This window comes from Oryctolagus cuniculus, chromosome 20 (assembly GCF_051225735.1).
Source record: "Oryctolagus cuniculus isolate XC-2025 breed Fujian yellow rabbit chromosome 20, ASM5122573v1, whole genome shotgun sequence".
In the NCBI taxonomy this organism is placed as follows: Eukaryota; Metazoa; Chordata; class Mammalia; order Lagomorpha; family Leporidae; genus Oryctolagus; species Oryctolagus cuniculus.
The window spans coordinates 11,735,760-11,753,084 of record NC_142886.1 but is presented as its reverse complement, the minus strand read 5'-3'; the positions used below and the strand labels follow the sequence as shown (position 1 = coordinate 11,753,084).

The window sequence follows — 17,325 nt, the reverse complement described above, 5'->3', positions numbered from 1 at the left end:
AAGGATTGCAGGATAAGACAGGGACCTACAAACCAATCACAGCATCTCCCACAGAGGCTTCCCTTTGTCTTCTGTTTCTTATTTTACACAGCGTGTCTAGGAACCCTGAGTGATGAGCACAGTTCTACAAATCACCAGACCCAGACGATCGTGGGTACGGTCCAGAGCTCCCAACACAGTGAGCCCGAGGCAGTGGGATCCAACACAAAGAGAAAAGAGGCATTAGAAACAAGCCGTTTTCCAAGGTCTGCTGGAAATCAGAACAGAAAGAAACGGTGTTCCATTTCATGCCCTCCTACGAAAACAGCGACTTTTCAAATTCTGGGAGAGTCAGGGCTGTCATTAAAGATGTTTTCAAACATCAAAGCAGATTTCCTTTATATATATATATATATATATATATATATATGTAAGTTTTCAAGTCACAGCACCAGATCTGCCCAAGTAGGCTGCATGCTTACCAAGCAGATGGTGAAATTTCCTTCCTGGTCTGGATTTGGGTCTCAGGGACACAGGGAGTCTGGGGTGGGATAGCAGAGCTGCTGTCACCAGAAACCCAGAGCAGTGCCCTGGCATTGATGGTGGGGGGTAGCCCAGCTGTCACATTGCCATCTTGGTGTACCGAAAAGGAGCCATTGAAAATAGTCATCTCAGAGCTGCCATCTCCTTCTCCACTGTAGACAGAGTCCCCTACTATTCAGAATATTGGATCTAAAGAATAGAGGCCACCAACTAAAACGTCAACTGTGACACATATTGAATCAGATACCTCAATTCCCCCATCTGCAAAATAGTGTTTAGCTCAATTACTTAATGGAGAGGTCGGGAGGACCTGGCATTCAGGTATTTCATAAATAATTCTCTACAGACATGAATTTTTCCAACAATAAAAAGTCACAAGGGAGCAGGCATTGGTTTAGTTGTTAACATGTCACATCCCATGTCAGAGTACCTGACTTTCAGTCCTGGCTCTGGCTATAGACTCCAGGTTCCTGCTAATGCAGACCCTGGGAGGCAGTGGTGATGGCTCTAGTTCCTGCCGCCCATGTAGGGGACCTGTGTTGGGTTCCAGACTCTAGCATTTGGCATCAGCCCAGCCCCAGTCATTGCAGCCATATAAGGGGGTAAACCAGGGTCTCTCTCTCTCTCTCTCTCTCGTCTCTCAAATGATGTTTTTTTTTTTAAAAAATTATTTATTTATTTTACAGATTTACTTATATATTTGAAAGGCAGAATTGCAGAGAGAGAGAGGTCTTCCATATGCTGGTTCACTCCCCAAATGGCCACAACAGCTGGAGCTGGGCCAATTCAAAGCCAGGAGCCAGGAGTTTCTTCTGGATCTCACACATGAGTGCAGGGACCCAAGGGCTTGGATCATCTTTCACTGCTTTTCCAGGCCATAGCAGAGAGCTGGATCAGAAGTGGAGCAGCTAGGACTCAAACCAGCACCCATATGGGATGCCAGCACTGCAGGCGTCAGCTTTTCCCACTACACCACAGTGCTGACCCTTCAAGTGAAATTTTTTAAAGTCATGAGAGTATACTTTTTCAGAAAATGCTCAAAAAACCTTTGGCAAAATAATTTACAAGATTTTAAAGCTGCTTTTATATAGTAGAACTCTGTTCTAAGACACGAGTAATACCTAACCTTTATATTAAAACAGAAAACAAAAGCAAAATCAACGTAAATAGTACACATAGAGAACACATTTTTTTTGTTTGTTTGTTTGTTTGTTTTGACAGGCAGAGTGGACAGTGAGAGAGAGAGACAGAGAGAAAGGTCTTCTTTTTCCGTTGGTTCACCCCCCAATGGCCGTTGTGGCCAGCGCACCGCACTGATCTGAAGGCAGGAGCCAGGTGCTTCCTCCTGGTCTCCCATGCGGGTGCAGGGCCCATGCACTTGGGCCATCCTCCACTGTACTCCCAGGCCACAGCAGAGAGCTGGCCTGGAAGAGGGGCAACCAGGACAGAATCCAGTGCCCCGACTGGGACTAGAACCCGGTTTGCTGGTGCCGCAAGGCGGAGGATTAGCCTAGTGAGCCGCAGCGCCGGCCGAGACATGAGTTTTAATCCACAGTGTTATGGGAAAACTTTATGAGCCACAAGCAGACATCTGTACATATGCAGACAGACAACTGGACAGAACTGCAAAGAACAGGACAGTCCAGAGCAAAGGTCAGGTACAAGACCAATCTATTCAGACTTCTGAAAGTAGTGAATTTGGGGCCAGTGCTGTGGTGTAGAAGGTAAAGCCACCACCTGCAGTGACAGCATCCCATATGGGCGCTGGTTCGAGACCTGGCTGCTCCACTTCCGATCCAGCTCTCTCTGCTATGGCTTGGGTGGATGGAAGATCTCTCTCTCTCTCTCTGTCTCTGCCTCTCTGTAACTCTGCCAAATAAATAAATTAATTAAAAAAAAACATATGGAAAAGGAGTTTTTGTCATGCAGCTCTCCTCACAGTTTATCAACATCTTTTTGGACTTGGTGAGAAAGACTCAGCACTTACAACCTGCCTTTCCTTGTGAGGAAGAGAGAGCTGGCTATTCGGAATGGATTGCTTTCTAGATGACAAGCCAACAGACATGTGGCTATGACTGCAAACAAATAGCCCTTTGGCCTTGATTCTAAAATGAAAGATGACACGTCGTTCCTTAGGTAAAATCACTGCAGACAAATGTACCCATTGTCAAGTGCATTGTTCTGAAGCAATGCCTACAGTTGTTTTATCCCTTTGTTAGTCTATTAATAAAAAAAAAAAGAAATCTAATTTTAACTCCAAGTATTCCATAGAGAACAAATGTTTGAGGAAAACATAGATGATAAATTACATTGCACAAGAACCAACAGGCACTGAATGTGAAACAAATGTCCTCTATTGAAACTAGAATATTTCTCAAAGATGAAAAGATAGGTAACTATCAATTTCCACTGAAAATAATAAGAGATGTTGTGATCACTTATGATTAATACTAAAATAACTGAGCCATCTTATTAAATTGTTGTTCATTAAAATAGAGATAAAGAGGATGAAGAAGGGAGGAGGGAAAGGCAATGGTGATGATGCAAAAAAAAAAAACCAAACTGGAAAGGGAATCTGATGGTTGGTTTTTTTGATTGCTCATTTTTTTCCCCTCCAAACTCTGATAGAGAATCTTTAAAAATAGGTCTTGTGTGACAGACATTTGGGGGATTTGTTTTGTTTTGTTTTTTATTAGTTTTACTTATTTGAAAGTCAGAGTGACAGAGAACATCTATCCTCTGGGCCCCTCCACAAACTCCTGAAACAGCCAGGGCTGGGCCAGGCCAACAGCAGGGCCTGGTCAATCAATTTGGTTCTCCCACATAGATAGCCAGGACCCAACCATTTGAGCCATCACTGGCTGCCTCCCAGGGTGCACACGAAGGAAGCTGGGTCAGAAGCAGAGCGGGACTCTGTCCTGTGTACTCCAGTGTGGAATATGAGCACCCCAAGTGGCAGCCTAAAATGCTGCGCTGCAACTCCTGTCCTCATAATGGACGACTGGACCATGTACACCTCCTGTCCTCGTAATGGACGACTGGACCATGTACACCTCCTGTCCTCATAATGGACGACTGGACCATGTACACCTCCTGTCCTCGTAATGGACAACTGGACCATGTACACCTCCTGTCCTCGTAATGGACAACTGGACCATGTACACCTCCTGTCCTCGTAATGGACAACTGGACCATGTACAGCCCCTGTCCTCATAATGGACAACTGGACCATGTACAGCTCCTGTCCTCATAATGGACAACTGGACCATGTACACTCCTGTCCTCATAATGGACAACTGGACCATGTACAGCCCCTGTCCTCATAATGGACAACTGGACCATGTACAGCCCCTGTCCTCATAATGGACAACTGGACCATGTACAGCCCCTGTCCTCATAATGGACAACTGGACCATGTACACCTCCTGTCCTCGTAATGGACAACTGGACCATGTACACCTCCTGTCCTCGTAATGGACGACTGGACCATGTACACCTCCTGTCCTCGTAATGGACGACTGGACCATGTACAGCCCCTGTCCTCATAATGGACGACTGGACCATGTACACCTCCTGTCCTCGTAATGGACAACTGGACCATGTACACCTCCTGTCCTCGTAATGGACAACTGGACCATGTACACCTCCTGTCCTCGTAATGGACAACTGGACCATGTACAGCCCCTGTCCTCATAATGGACAACTGGACCATGTACAGCTCCTGTCCTCATAATGGACAACTGGACCATGTACACTCCTGTCCTCATAATGGACAACTGGACCATGTACAGCCCCTGTCCTCATAATGGACAACTGGACCATGTACAACTCTTGTGCTACAGCAACTCCTGTCCTCATAATGGACAACTGGACCATGTACAACTCCTGTCCTCATAATGGACAACTGGACCATTTACAACTTCTGTCCTCATAATGGACAACTGGACCATGTACAGCTCCTGTCCTCATAATGGACAACTGGACCATGTACAACTCCTGTCCTCATAATGGACAACTGGACCATGTACAACTCTTGTGCTACAGCACAACCACAACAGTCAATACAGATTTACCAGATGATGTTCTGAGAATAATGATTACTTACACTAAAGAAACTGTCTACCAAAAGGCTACATTAGTAAAGAGTCACTTCAAGTACCTCCCACGTAGTCACATCATCTGCATTCATGCAGAAAGATAACGGTAAATACTCACTGTTACAAATCATTTTAGCTTTTACCCATGAGAAGAAACCCATTTGTCACTTTAGCTATTGTTGCAAAACTATAGGTTCTTTTTGAAGAATATTGATGACAAAATATTTGGTGACTGACACAAAAAGAATTACATTTAGAGGCGACTTACAGGCATAGGGAAAACATCTGCAAGCCATATTCCAACAAAGGGTTAATATCCAAACTCTCAAGGAGTTCTATAGAAAGGAGATTTCCAAATGAGCAAGGAATCTGAGTAGACATTTGTCAACAGAAGCAATATAAATGGCCAACAAGTACCAACAAAATTCAGCATCGTCATTCTTTAGGGAAATGCAAAATTAACACTCCAAAGCAATAGCACCTCACTCATCTCAAAATGGTTATTATCAAGATGGAAGATAAGCTTTGGTGAGAATGCGGAGTGAGCAGAACCCTTGTATAGTGTTGCTGGGGCTGTAAATTAGAACAATTATTAGGGAAAACTATGGAGGAACCTAAAACAGCTAATTCTAGAATTCCCACATGATCCAGCTATCCCACTGCTGTGTGATGGCCCAAGAGATTGAAATAAGAATGTTGAAGATTCGTGTGTACTCCAGTTCACTACTTACAACAGCCAGGACCTGGAACCAGCTGCAGTGTCCATCAACAAATGAATGGAGAAACAAAAATGTGGCACACACTTAATAATAGAACACCATTCTCCTTCAAAAAGAAAGGAACCTCATCATTTGTCACAACCTAGATAGAACTGGGCAATATTATGCTGGGTGAAATCAGCCAGGCACATCAAGAAAAATACTGCATGTGCTCACACAGAAGTGGAATTTGAAACAAGCGAACTTGTAGAAGCAGAAAGTGGAATGATGGCTCACCGAGGCTTAGATGGATGGGAAGACAATGGGCACAGGGTACAAAGCCTAAGTTAAACAAGAGGAATTAGCCATTGGTCTCGATCTATCACACAGCATGGTGAATATAACTAATAATGGTGTATGGTACATTTTAAAGTTGCTAAGAGAGTAAATTAAAAATGTCCTCAAAACAAAAACGATAACTATATGAGGTGCTGGATATGTTAATTAGCTTGATTTAATTATTCCTCATTGTATTCTTGAATCATAACATCACACAAGTACAATTTACCAGTTTACAATAAGAAATTAACAAAATAAAATCCAATGGACCATATTTGCCTTCCATTCCTCAAAAGGTGGCTTTTCCCAGGCAGAATCTTGTGTTAATTATTCTGTTATCTAATTTCAGCAGCAGCCCCTACCCCTGCCAAGGAAAGGAGCCGCAGAAGTTGTAGCTCAACTCCCATTCACCAAAACATCACATCAATAGACAGCCGGCTCGTCGTATTCATAACTGAGATACCTACTGTTTTTTTTGTACAGAAGAACTTCAAAACAGTTTGACTCGTAGTTGTCAAAGGTTTTCCTGACTTTCTCAACAGTCTTCTTGTCAGTCAGTTCCCCATACATAAAACTGGAAAAAACAAGCAAACATGCACTTCAGTTCTGCGTGCTTTCCACATGCTGCCTATAACCACAGATGTCTCGGATCAAGATTGCAAATACGGCTGTAAAATGCAATATTGCTTCCACAGAAGGTACTGAAATATTTAAACCACGTTTCAGGCTTTTTTCTAAATAAATGTTATTGTGTTTATTAGAGATTTACAACCTAATGTTATGGGACACATTAAAGGTAGCAAAAGAAGTTATTTCGTATACGAATGAAGGAAGGGAGAGAGGGAAGGAGGGAGGAAGAAAGAAGGGAGGAAGAGAAAGAAAAAAGAGTACCTCTGCTTCCAATTCAGCTCCCGCTAATGCGCCTGGGAAAACAGCAAAGGATGGCCCCTGCATCCACGTGGGACACTTGGATGAAGCTCCTGACTCCTGGCTGCAGCCTGGCCCAGCCCCAGCCTGGCCCAGCCCCAGCCCTGCAGCCATTTGGGGAGTGAATCAGTGGATGGAAGACCTCTCTCTTTTTCTCCTTCTCTTTCTCTTTCTTTCTCTTTCTCTCTCTCTCTCTGTACCTTTTTTTTAAGATTTTATTTATTTATTTGAAAGTCAGAGTTACACAGAGAGAGAGAAAGAGAGGCAGGAGGGGAGAGAGAGAGAGAGAGAGAGAGTGAGTCTTCCACCAGCTGGTTCACTCCCCAGATGGCCGCAATGGCTGCAGCTGCGCCAATCTAAAGCCAGGAGCCAGGAGCTTCTTCCAGGTCTCCCACATGGGTGCAGGGGCCCAAGGACTTGGACCATCTTCTACTGCTTTCCCAGGTCAAAGCAGAGAGCTGGATTGGAAGTGGAGCAGCCAGGTCTCAAACCAGCACCCATATGGGCTGCCAGCACTGCAGGCAGTGGCTTTACCCGCTACGCCACAACACCAGCCCCAATAAAATAAATCTTAAAAAAAAAAGAGAGAGAGAGAAAGGAGGGAGTCCTTGCTTAATATGATTCATATATGCATGAATTTTAATTACTTTAAAATAACTATTTATTTATTTTAAATAAGTAAATCATTGAATGAAATAAAATTTAATTATTAACTTTAATTATTTAAGTGGTTTACTTAAACAGCACCAGGTACACAGCACCACAGTTTGAACCACTGTATGTTAATTACATTGCTGCTAGCTCTTCAGCCTACAAATCAGTAACAAGCAACAGATGCACCTCACAACCAGCAAACCAGTAAGCAATCACTTTCTTTCAAATACTGTCAGTATCGATCCCTGTGCATCTGATACTCAGTCACACACAGCACAGCAAGCCATGGTGTGGCAGCCACGTCTCTCTGTGAATAAAGCCACGTGGCATTTTACAAAAACACGTACCAGAAAGCAGGAATTAGCCAACACAGATAAAGTACACTTGGTAGAAATGAGAAAATGATTATGTTGGAATGGAAATTCAAACCGAAGAGAAGTGAAGTGATAGAAGAAAGAGATGACCAGGAAAATGCTGTCATTGTCGCGGTATGAGGGCCTCTAGCCATGCCGCCAGGGGAACTTGTTAAAGGGAAACTCATCAACATCAATGAGGAAAGAGACCATGACAAGGCTGAAGGTTTCCAGACTAATATCAGTTGGGGGAAAAAACACTTCACATTAAATGATCTCCAGTAGACAGGTCATGACAGTGAAATCGGAAATCTCAACTATTTGAAGTTGATGCAGGCTTACAAAGGAGGAAGACAGATTGTGAAGCAACAGAAAAAAGATGTTCTTGGGGCCGACACTGTGGCTCAGTGGGTTAAAGCTCCACCTGCAGTGCCGGCATCCCATATGGGCACCAGTTCTAGACCTGGCTGCTCCTCTTCTGATCCAGCTCTCTGCTGTGGCCTGGGAAAGCAGTAGAAGATGGCCCAAGTCCTTGGGCCCCTGCACCCACATGGGAGACCTGGAGGAAGCTCCTGGCTTCTGGCTGTGGCCATTTGGGGAGTGAACCATTGGATGGAAGACTTTATCTCTGTTTCTCTCTCTCACTGTCCATAACTCTGCCTCTCAAATCAATAAATAAATCTTTACCAAAAAAAAGAACTAGTATCCTTCATTTTCAGTTACAATATTTCCATATTTTGTCATAATATAGTAAAATAAGTAAAAACAATCTCAGATTAAAATGAGAGACTCCAACTCCAGATTCTTTTTTCTACATTAATACATGAAGCCACAGGACCTACCTGCAACCTTGCATTGAAAATCACTGTTCCTGTCAGAGCCTGGATTTCAGATCCTAGGAATTTTGTAAAAATCTCTTGAAGTCATTGCAATTAAATTAGAATTTTTCAGTTAAAGAACAGAAACCCCTTCCCCTCAAAAAATTATAAAACAGTATAATACTGGGAACTAGAATTTTGTAAGCAAATTAACATTTTTAATTAACCAATATTTTACCTTTTATTTTTAATCTAAATACTCTTTAGCAAAGAAGGAACACTTTAAAATTTGAGAAGGGCATATTTTTAACCTAACTAAATATTTGTCTTCTTTAAAAGGAGGGAGGCATTTTACTCCTTATTACTGAACGATAGGTTTTTATGGTCCAATAAACCGAAAATTATATTCACTATTGGCCAACAGAAAACCACAGAATAGCAAAAAACCTGTGACATGACAAGTAACTAGAAAATTATGAAAAATTGGTAAAATTAAAAAATAAGCTACAAGTCAAATTTTAAAAAGGTTCAATAATATCTCTTAAGAGGAAATAAAATCTAGAAATTCTGACAAGATTAAAATGAACATGCAATTTTTCAAATAAATTACAAAAACTCAAATAATATATACTCATTCATTAAGTCCTTTCAATGTTAACATTGCTTGCCCTAGGACAATAAATGCACTTATAAAAAAAAGATTTGAATCTGAATGCACTTTTCTAAAAAGGAATCCTTACTCCTCACATTGCTGCCCTCAGCCTTTCTCTTCCTAAGTTTATGATAGCAGATCTTTCCACTGACAGCACACATATCGTAAGTGGTAAAAGGCAAGCTCTTAAATCATAAGGGATCTTTGGAAATGGACTCTACAGGATAGCGGAAACGGACTTCCAAAGCGGGTGCTCTAGAAGTTAATTTACACGGCGGAAGCGGCTCTGTGCTAAGTTGTCCAAGCCATATTGCCTAAATCAGGATTCCACATTCTCTGTGGCTCTGATACATTTATTTGCTTGGCTTTGTTCCCTGGAAGCGCTGAATGTTTTATCTCAGCTTCTTAACGTGAGATTCAAGGCAGTCTTTGAATGGTTAATGGAATTTGAGAGGACCCAAATTTTAGAAACGCTAACCATCAGGCTTTAGAAACTATATATACTTGGGCCCTGCACCCCATGGGAGACCAGGAAAAGCACCTGGCTCCTGGCTCCTGCCATCGGATCAGCGCGGTGCGCCGGCCGCAGCGCGCCGGCCGCGGCGGCCATTGGAGGGTGAACCAACGGCAAAGGAAGACCTTTCTCTCTGTCTCTCTCTCTCACTGTCCACTCTGCCTGTCAAAAAAAAAAAAAAAAAGAAACTATATATAATGGCTTTACACAATTCTCATGTCTCTTATTGAATACCTTCAAGGAATATATATTGGAAATATAAAAAATTATATAACTTCCACTTGTCCTCTTACTGAGAATGCAAAAGTCCTCTTTGATAATTATAAATCACTTCCGTAACTGCACTGCTATTTTATTGGAAGGAAAGTGAAATTGGATTCACAGAAGTTATCTATCGCTACTACAGTATTGAGTAGTCATAAAAATAACAGAGGGTATTTGTACTTGGACCACGTACAAACTGTATCAAGTCATATTATCTCTCATTCTCAGCTTCTTCATCAGTAAAGTGACGATAATGATAATATAATTTCAAAGGGTGAAGAGTAAAGCACGAATACACGTGAAATTAACAAATTATGCTGTGCTGTACAATCGTGAAAATACTCCTGGAATGCTTTTTATGGAGGGGGTTAGAAGGACCCCCAACCCAAGCTCCCTTGCATCCACACAACCCTAGGATACTGGTTGTGCCATGCTTGCTAGCAGGCAGGTTCTCAAATTTCTCCTGTGAGTCCATGAGGGTGAAGGGTATGTTCCCCAAGGCACTGCTCCTGTCTTGTGTGGCCACCTTCTGCCACACGACAGCCTTCTGGCAAGATTTGGGTCTTGGGGGCCAGAGGTAAGTCTTCTTCAGGCCTGGTCTAAAATGCATCCCACTGGCCTAACATTATCTTTCGTGCATATCCATCCTCCAAAACTTTTGGAAGCAGGTGAAGTTGATTTGCACCAGGATTTATTTGCTTGTGAATCTATTGTCTGACATCAAAATCTCAGAAACAAGCAACACTATGATACTGCCTAACAGAGGGGATGTCCATGAATGTTGACAGACGTCCAAGGGAGAAAGAACCTTCTAATGTGAGTTCCACCATCTAAGCTACTTTGCAACAATGTCCCTAGACCAAACACCACAAACATTCAGTCACCACTGTTAAGAGTAACATCTAGAAGCCATTCACACACAAGCCAGTGGCTCCATCCACAAAAAAAAAAAAAAAAAAAAAAAAACACCCAGATTGACCCAATGTAGTTGTAATTGTGGTCTCCAGCTCAGGATTGGCCACAAGAGTAGACTCATCACAAATATTAACAGGAGCTGGATGGAGAGCTGCAAAGGATCAAGAAGAAGCCTGACAGAGAATTAAAAAGAAAAATGAAAAAAAAAAATCAAATAAGAACGCAGCTTTCAAAATCTGAAAGAAATCATTCTGGAATAACTCAGAGGCATTACCACAAACAACACATTATAACCAAACTGCTTCATGGCCCATTAATTTGTATGGTCTTAAAAAGATTCAGAGGGGCTGCTGGCACTGTGGTGTAGCAGGTTAAGCTGCCACCTGCAGCCCCGGCACCCCATAGGGGCACTGGTTCGAGTCCTGGCTGCTACCCTTCCAAACCAGCTCCTTTTCCATGCGCATGGGAAAGCAGTGGAGGATGGCCCAAGTACTTGGGCCCCTGCACGCATGTGGGAGACCCAGAAGAAGCCCCTGGCTCCTGCCTGGCTCAGCCCTGGCTTTTGAAGCCATTTGGGGAGCAGATGGAAGACTTTTCTCTCTCTTTCTGCCTCTGCCTCTGTCTGTAATTCTGCCTTTCAAATAAATAAATCTTTTTTTAAAAAGGATTTAGCTAGTTTCGTAAATAATTGACCTATGACATATAATTAAGGAACATCACAGCCAGCACTGCTCATCTGTCACCTTTGGAGTCTGACATAACCTGGCACCTCTGCCCTCGGTGCCACCATAAAAAGAAAAGACCTCAATCAACTGGAACCAGATGATTGACATCCATCATGTATCATGGGATACTGTTGACCGCTGAAATAAGCTTATGTTAATCAAACTGGTCCTGAAGTCAATCCAATAAAGTGGCCCTTGGCACCACTGTCTCATCCGATGTTTGGGTGAAGGATTTTTAATGGCTGCCAGGAAAAAATGCATTTGATACCATCTACCCACTCCTCAGCCGTTCTCACCTCCAACGCCCGATTGCTCTCCTCACCCTTCTATGCAAACAAACAAAAACGCACCTGAATAGGTTTTGAAAAGTTTCAGATTAGTGGAAGGCAAATGCTAAAGTGCTTCCTACCTAACCTATGACAGTGCGTCTTGAATGTCAGCACTTCTTATGGGTCACGAATAAAATCCTGTGCTTTTAAAATGCCATTTCCTCAAGCCTTTAAACACACAATACCTTCTTTGTCCAGTAAAGAGTAATACATGGTAAACACAGTCCCAGGTTTGGAAACGCAATTATTACTCCTAGGAAGCCAGCAGGATCGAATATTTTTTAACGTTAGCTAGAACAAAAATAAGACAGAATCTAGCACACATCAGATTTTTAAATTACAAATGTCGAACACTATTACGACAGCAAAGATCAGAGGAGATGGATCCTCACTCATGGCTGGTGGGCAGGAAAGCAGATGGTCTCACGGCAGGCGCCGCGGCTCACTAGGCTGATCCTCTGCCTGCGGCGCCAGCACCCTGGGTTCTAGTCCTGGTCGGGGCACCAGATTCTGTCCCGGTTGCTCCCCTTCCAGTCCAGCTCTCTGCTGTGGCCCGGGAGTGCAGTGGAGGATGGCCCAGGTGCTTGGGTCCCTGCACCCCATGGGAGACCAGGAGAAGCACCTGGCTCCTGGCTTCGGATCAGTGTGGTGCGCCAGCAGTGGCGGCCATTGGAGGGTGAACCAACGGCAAAGGAAGACCTTTCTCTCTGTCTCTCTCTCTCACTGTCCACTCTGCCAGTCAAAAAAAGAAAAAGATAGAAAGCAGACAGTCTCTCTGGACCACACCTCATAGCAGTTCACTCAAAAATTAGGCATATATCCTACTACCCAGCAATCCCATTTCTCACACAAGGCCACAGAAAGATGGATATGAGGATCTTTGTCTGCAGGTCGTTTGAGGTAACAAAGTAGGCTGTGTGGGGAACAGGGCCCGGCTCCCACAACATGGCGCTGAGAGGGAGTAAACAAGTTCTACACAGAGGCTTCGGCTGCTTCATCAATTTGACTAACGAGCTGCAGGAGCCGACCCGACCTCTGATTGGAAGAAAGCGGCGTGCTCAGCAGCGGGCAGCAGAGCACGGATTGGTGGGAGAGGACTATAAAAGGAGACTCAGCTGCGCTTTCTGGGACAACTACTGTCTCCAGGCTGCTGGAGAGTTCAGGGGTGGTTGGTTGGAGAGTCGGTTGGAGAGTTCGCTGGGGAGCTTGTTATTTCGGTCTTCCCTTTACCTGTTCTTGCATTGCTATAGAAAAAACCTACAGCGAGGGAAAAACAGCCTCCAGTCCGGTGCCACTCCTCCGCTCACGGAGGAGCGACAGGCTGGATAAATAAAATGAAGGCAGTAAAAAGACACTGGAGCACTAGACACAATCAGACACAGTGAAACAGATTATGCTATAGAGACATCAGGAAATCTCAGAAACTTGATTTTGAAGGATAGAATAAGCAACCATAAAGATTTCTGCATGATAGCAATGATGTGGTTCTTGAAGGCTAACCCATTCAAAGCAACACCATTTCAAGAATAATACATTTTTGGGGCTCGCATTGTGGTATAGCGGGTTAACACCCTGGCCTGAAGTGCCAGCATCCCATGTGGGTGCCGGTTCTAGTCCCGGCTGCTCCTCTTATGATCCAGCTTTCTGCTATGGCCTGGAAAAGCAGAACATGGCCCGAATCCTTGGGCCTTTGCACCCACATGGGAGATCCGGAAGAAGCTCCTGGCTCCTGGCTCCTGACTCTTGGCTCCTGGCTTCGAATCGGCGCAGCTCCGGCCATTGCAGGCAATTGGGGAGTGAACCAGTGGATAGAAGACCTCTCTCTCTCTCTCTCTCTCTCTCTCTCTGCCTCTCCTCTCTCAATGTAACTCTGACTTTCAAATAAATAAATATTTAAAAAAATACACATTTTTAATAACTTGATGATGGATCAGAAAGTTATACCCTAAACACACTAAAAGAAAAAACTATGGGAAGAAAAAGAAAGATAGGATGAAGGGGAAAAGAAGCAGAAAACAAAGACATAAAATAAAGAACCTGCCCAGCCAGAGCACAGTAACATTGTAACAAACTGAGGAGGCTGTAGCATTTAATTCTATGCACCTGCTCCACAGGGCTGCTACTGGACAGGACAAAGAAGAAAACAGAAGAAATGGATCTTAGCCTTTCGATACCATACGAGCAAAAATTAATTTATGCTTCCTGTTCAGTACAGTAAACCACATGTGACTAATTTTTAAATAAGACACGTAATCATTTACCACGTTGCCACTTTACTATTATTGACGTTAATTCACCCAATGCAGGCTGTAAATGAAGATGATTATTTTCATCTGACATCAAACTGCATTTTCACACCAAACTGAAACTCACTGATGTCTATCCTGCCATATTTCCTGAATTTTTGTCGTTATTAAAATTGGTGAAATTCTTTGAATTATGTATGCAGCTGTTTTCCGTGTCACATCATTTATCTCCATGTTCAGTTTGAATTTAGCTATTCCAAAGTATAATAACCTTAATCTACAAACTTGTATTTCTCAATCTGTGTATAATTTTCTTCCTTCCTCCCTTGGTTTCCCTGTGTCGCATGTTCACTTTTATAGATTTATTCAGGAACTGGGGGAAAAGCCATATGTAAAAAAAAAAAAAAAAGTCTAAATGATGATGCACAAATTCCTTTATAAATGATTTTAGGGGTGGTTTTTGTAATGTTTTGTTTTCTGGATTTCTTTTCTTGATAATGGGTTATTAGCTTTTCCTAGTGTTATTATCCTTCCAACATGTGATTTAGAAAGTTTGACTCTGACATAATATTTTTTAACAATTTTTCTGCTACTACACATTTTAATTACTTCTAGCTCTTCACTCTCCTGAACAGTGCTGCAGTAAACATAACATGGGAATAGTTTGATTTGAGCAGGATGATGAAGAGGTTTAAAATGAAAGCACATTCAGAGGCTGGCGCTCTGACGTAGTGGGTAAAGCCGCCACCTGCAGCGCCGGCACCCTATATGGGTGCCAGTTCGAGTCCCAGCTGCTCCACTTCCGATCCAGCTCTCTGCTATGGCCTGGGAAAGCAGTAGAAGATGGCCCAAGTCCTTGGGCCCCTGCACCCATGTAGGAGACCTGAAAGAAGCTCCTGGCTCCTGGCTCCTGGCTTTGGATTGGCACAGCTCCAGCCATTGTGGCCATCTGGAGAGGGGACCAGCGGATGGAAGACCTCTGTTGCTCTCTCACTCTCTCTCTGCCTCTGCCTCTCTGTGACTCTGCCTTTTAAATAAATAATAAATAAATCTTAAAAAAAAAGCACGTTCAAATAAACCATGTTTCTTAGAAAACCCAATAGCCCTCAGATATCATATGCTAATTTATCACATACTACATTTCAATGCTCTGTAAAAAAATAAAGCTGGTTACAATTTTTGGATTAGCAAAACATACTTGGCATTTTGCAAAGTCAGTAAAAATTATTTATGTTAAAAATGTGATTAATTTGGGGCCGGTGCTGTGGTATAGTGGGCTAAGCCTCTGCCAGCAGCGCTGGCATCCCACATGGACTCTGGTTCTAGTTCCAGCTGTTCCTCTTCTCACCCAGCTCTGTGCTATGGCCTGGAAAAGCAGCAGAACCCGCATGGGAGACCTAGAAGAAGCTCCTGGTTCCTTGCTTTGGATCAGCCCAGCTCCAGCTGTTGCATCCATTTGGGGAGAGACCAGTGGATGGAAGACCTCTCTCTGTTTCTCTGCCTCTGCTTCTGCCTCTCTGTAACTCTGCCTTTCAAATAATTAATAAATAAATATTTTTAAAAAAAGTTCTTGGGGAAAAAAAGTAAAATTAAAAGGTAAGTTTACTTTAGTGCCAAAAAACCCACTGGAATCCATGCATGGGTTTTTCATAAAACCCATTCTCCAAGAATTTTCTGAAGATCCCTCACCTAGCCTGCCACTATTTTTTAAATAAATATTTTTCATAGGAAAAAAAGCATTTGCCAAAGAAAACAGGCTGGGGATAGAGCCAGTTACATTGGAAGGATGGAGATACAACTTTACCATATATCCAGATACGAATCGCAATGCTTGTCAAAAAATGAGGAGAAAAGCAATAAGAATAAAAACCCAAGGGCCAAGTGAGATGCCAACAGAAATACACAGAAAGAACTATGAAAAATCAGAGAAGGGGCAACGCGTCTTGAAGAAACTGTGAACGCCTCCAGGTGGAAGCTGACAGGAAGGTGCGTGAGCGGTGCAGGGAAAAAAGATGGGTGTGCGCCTGTCCCCAAACTCCTTACAGTGCCTGTCCCACAGGGTGAGGTCTACCACAAAGCCAGTCTTCTCCTAGCCTAAACCCTGCTGTGCCCATAGGGAACTGTGCTGCCCGACACAGACCTCAACCCTCCAGGCACAGCTTAGCAAGGCTGCTAGCATGATGCATGCTCCCCCAAGGTTTAAAGAGGCATCAGACTTCAACATCCCCAAAGGAGTGTCTCAGCCAAGGCCCAAGGTTTTCACGCCTCCCATTGTATGCCTGAGAGTGATCTGAATGTGGAAATGATGTTAGCAGAAGGAAAACTGAGGGTGGCTGGGCAGAAAGAGGATGTATGAACCAGATTCTTCCTCCCAGCTGGCTGCGGATCAGAATCACCCAAGCTGCTGTTGAAACACCAGCTGCTGGCCGTGTCTACTCACCCAGGGTGGTTGGGCTCAGCAAGTTGGAGTGGTGTGTGAATCTACATTTTGAAAAGCCTCTTTAAGTGGCTATGTGCATCAGGTTTAGATTCACTGGTATAAAATGAAATTCCTCCTTTCCTTTAAAATGCAGAATATATGAATATAAACAGATAGAAAAAAGATAAATCATCTTTTTATTTTCCCTGGGCAAGTTCTTTCACATAATCTACCTCAATTTTTTCCCTCTCTGAAAAAAATAGAATTTGGACTAAGAAAAAAATTCAGGTCCTTTGTAGTTTGAAAATAACTTGATTTCAGGGCTTAGTGAAGTGAGAGCTTTGAAGAAAAATTAACTCAAGGCAAAGGCATCCCATCTGGCCTCACTGAAATATTGTGAAAGAGTTTTAGGTGCTAAGTTGTTTTTTATTTATATATGGTTTCTCTTTCTTTTTTTCTGATTCCTTTGCATTATAATGCTCTCTTTTGAGTCAAAGACATTCCGTATTGTAAGTGAATTTTTGTAACTGTTAGATTCAGTGTTAAAGACTAACAAAATGGCATTTTCATTATGATGTACCAACATCACAAAATATGTGATTGAACACACGATGTAAGAATTTCATTCCAATGTTCTTTAAACACCCATGCATCTGTGCTACTTGTCTGAGAATTGTTAAAAATTAATTTATTTATTTGGATATCAGATTACACAGAGAGAAGAAGGAGGAGGAGGAGGAGAAAGAAGAAAGAGAAAGAGAGAGAGAGAGAGAGAGAGATCTTCCATCTGCTGTTTCACTCCCCAGATGGCCACAATGATCAGAGCTGGGCCAAGCTGAAACCTGGAGCCAGG

General features: G+C 42.9%; 1 protein-coding gene across 7 annotated transcripts in view; it reads right to left on the bottom strand.

Moving 5' to 3' along the window:
- KCNH5 (potassium voltage-gated channel subfamily H member 5) overlaps positions 1–17,325 on the bottom strand; it is a 439,958-nt gene that overhangs the window by 386,681 nt on the left and 35,952 nt on the right. For 3 of the 7 annotated variants that reach the window (XM_017349345.4, XM_089322688.1, XM_089322689.1), the window contains exon 3: positions 6,124–6,230. In XM_017349345.4, coding sequence (XP_017204834.2) covers positions 6,124–6,230 — 107 coding nt within the window. Of the gene's footprint in view, positions 1–6,123; positions 6,231–6,547; positions 6,709–12,199; positions 12,839–17,325 lie in introns of those variants that run through there. The other 4 variants (XM_089322685.1, XM_089322684.1, XM_089322687.1 and 1 more) reach the window with 4 other exon arrangements.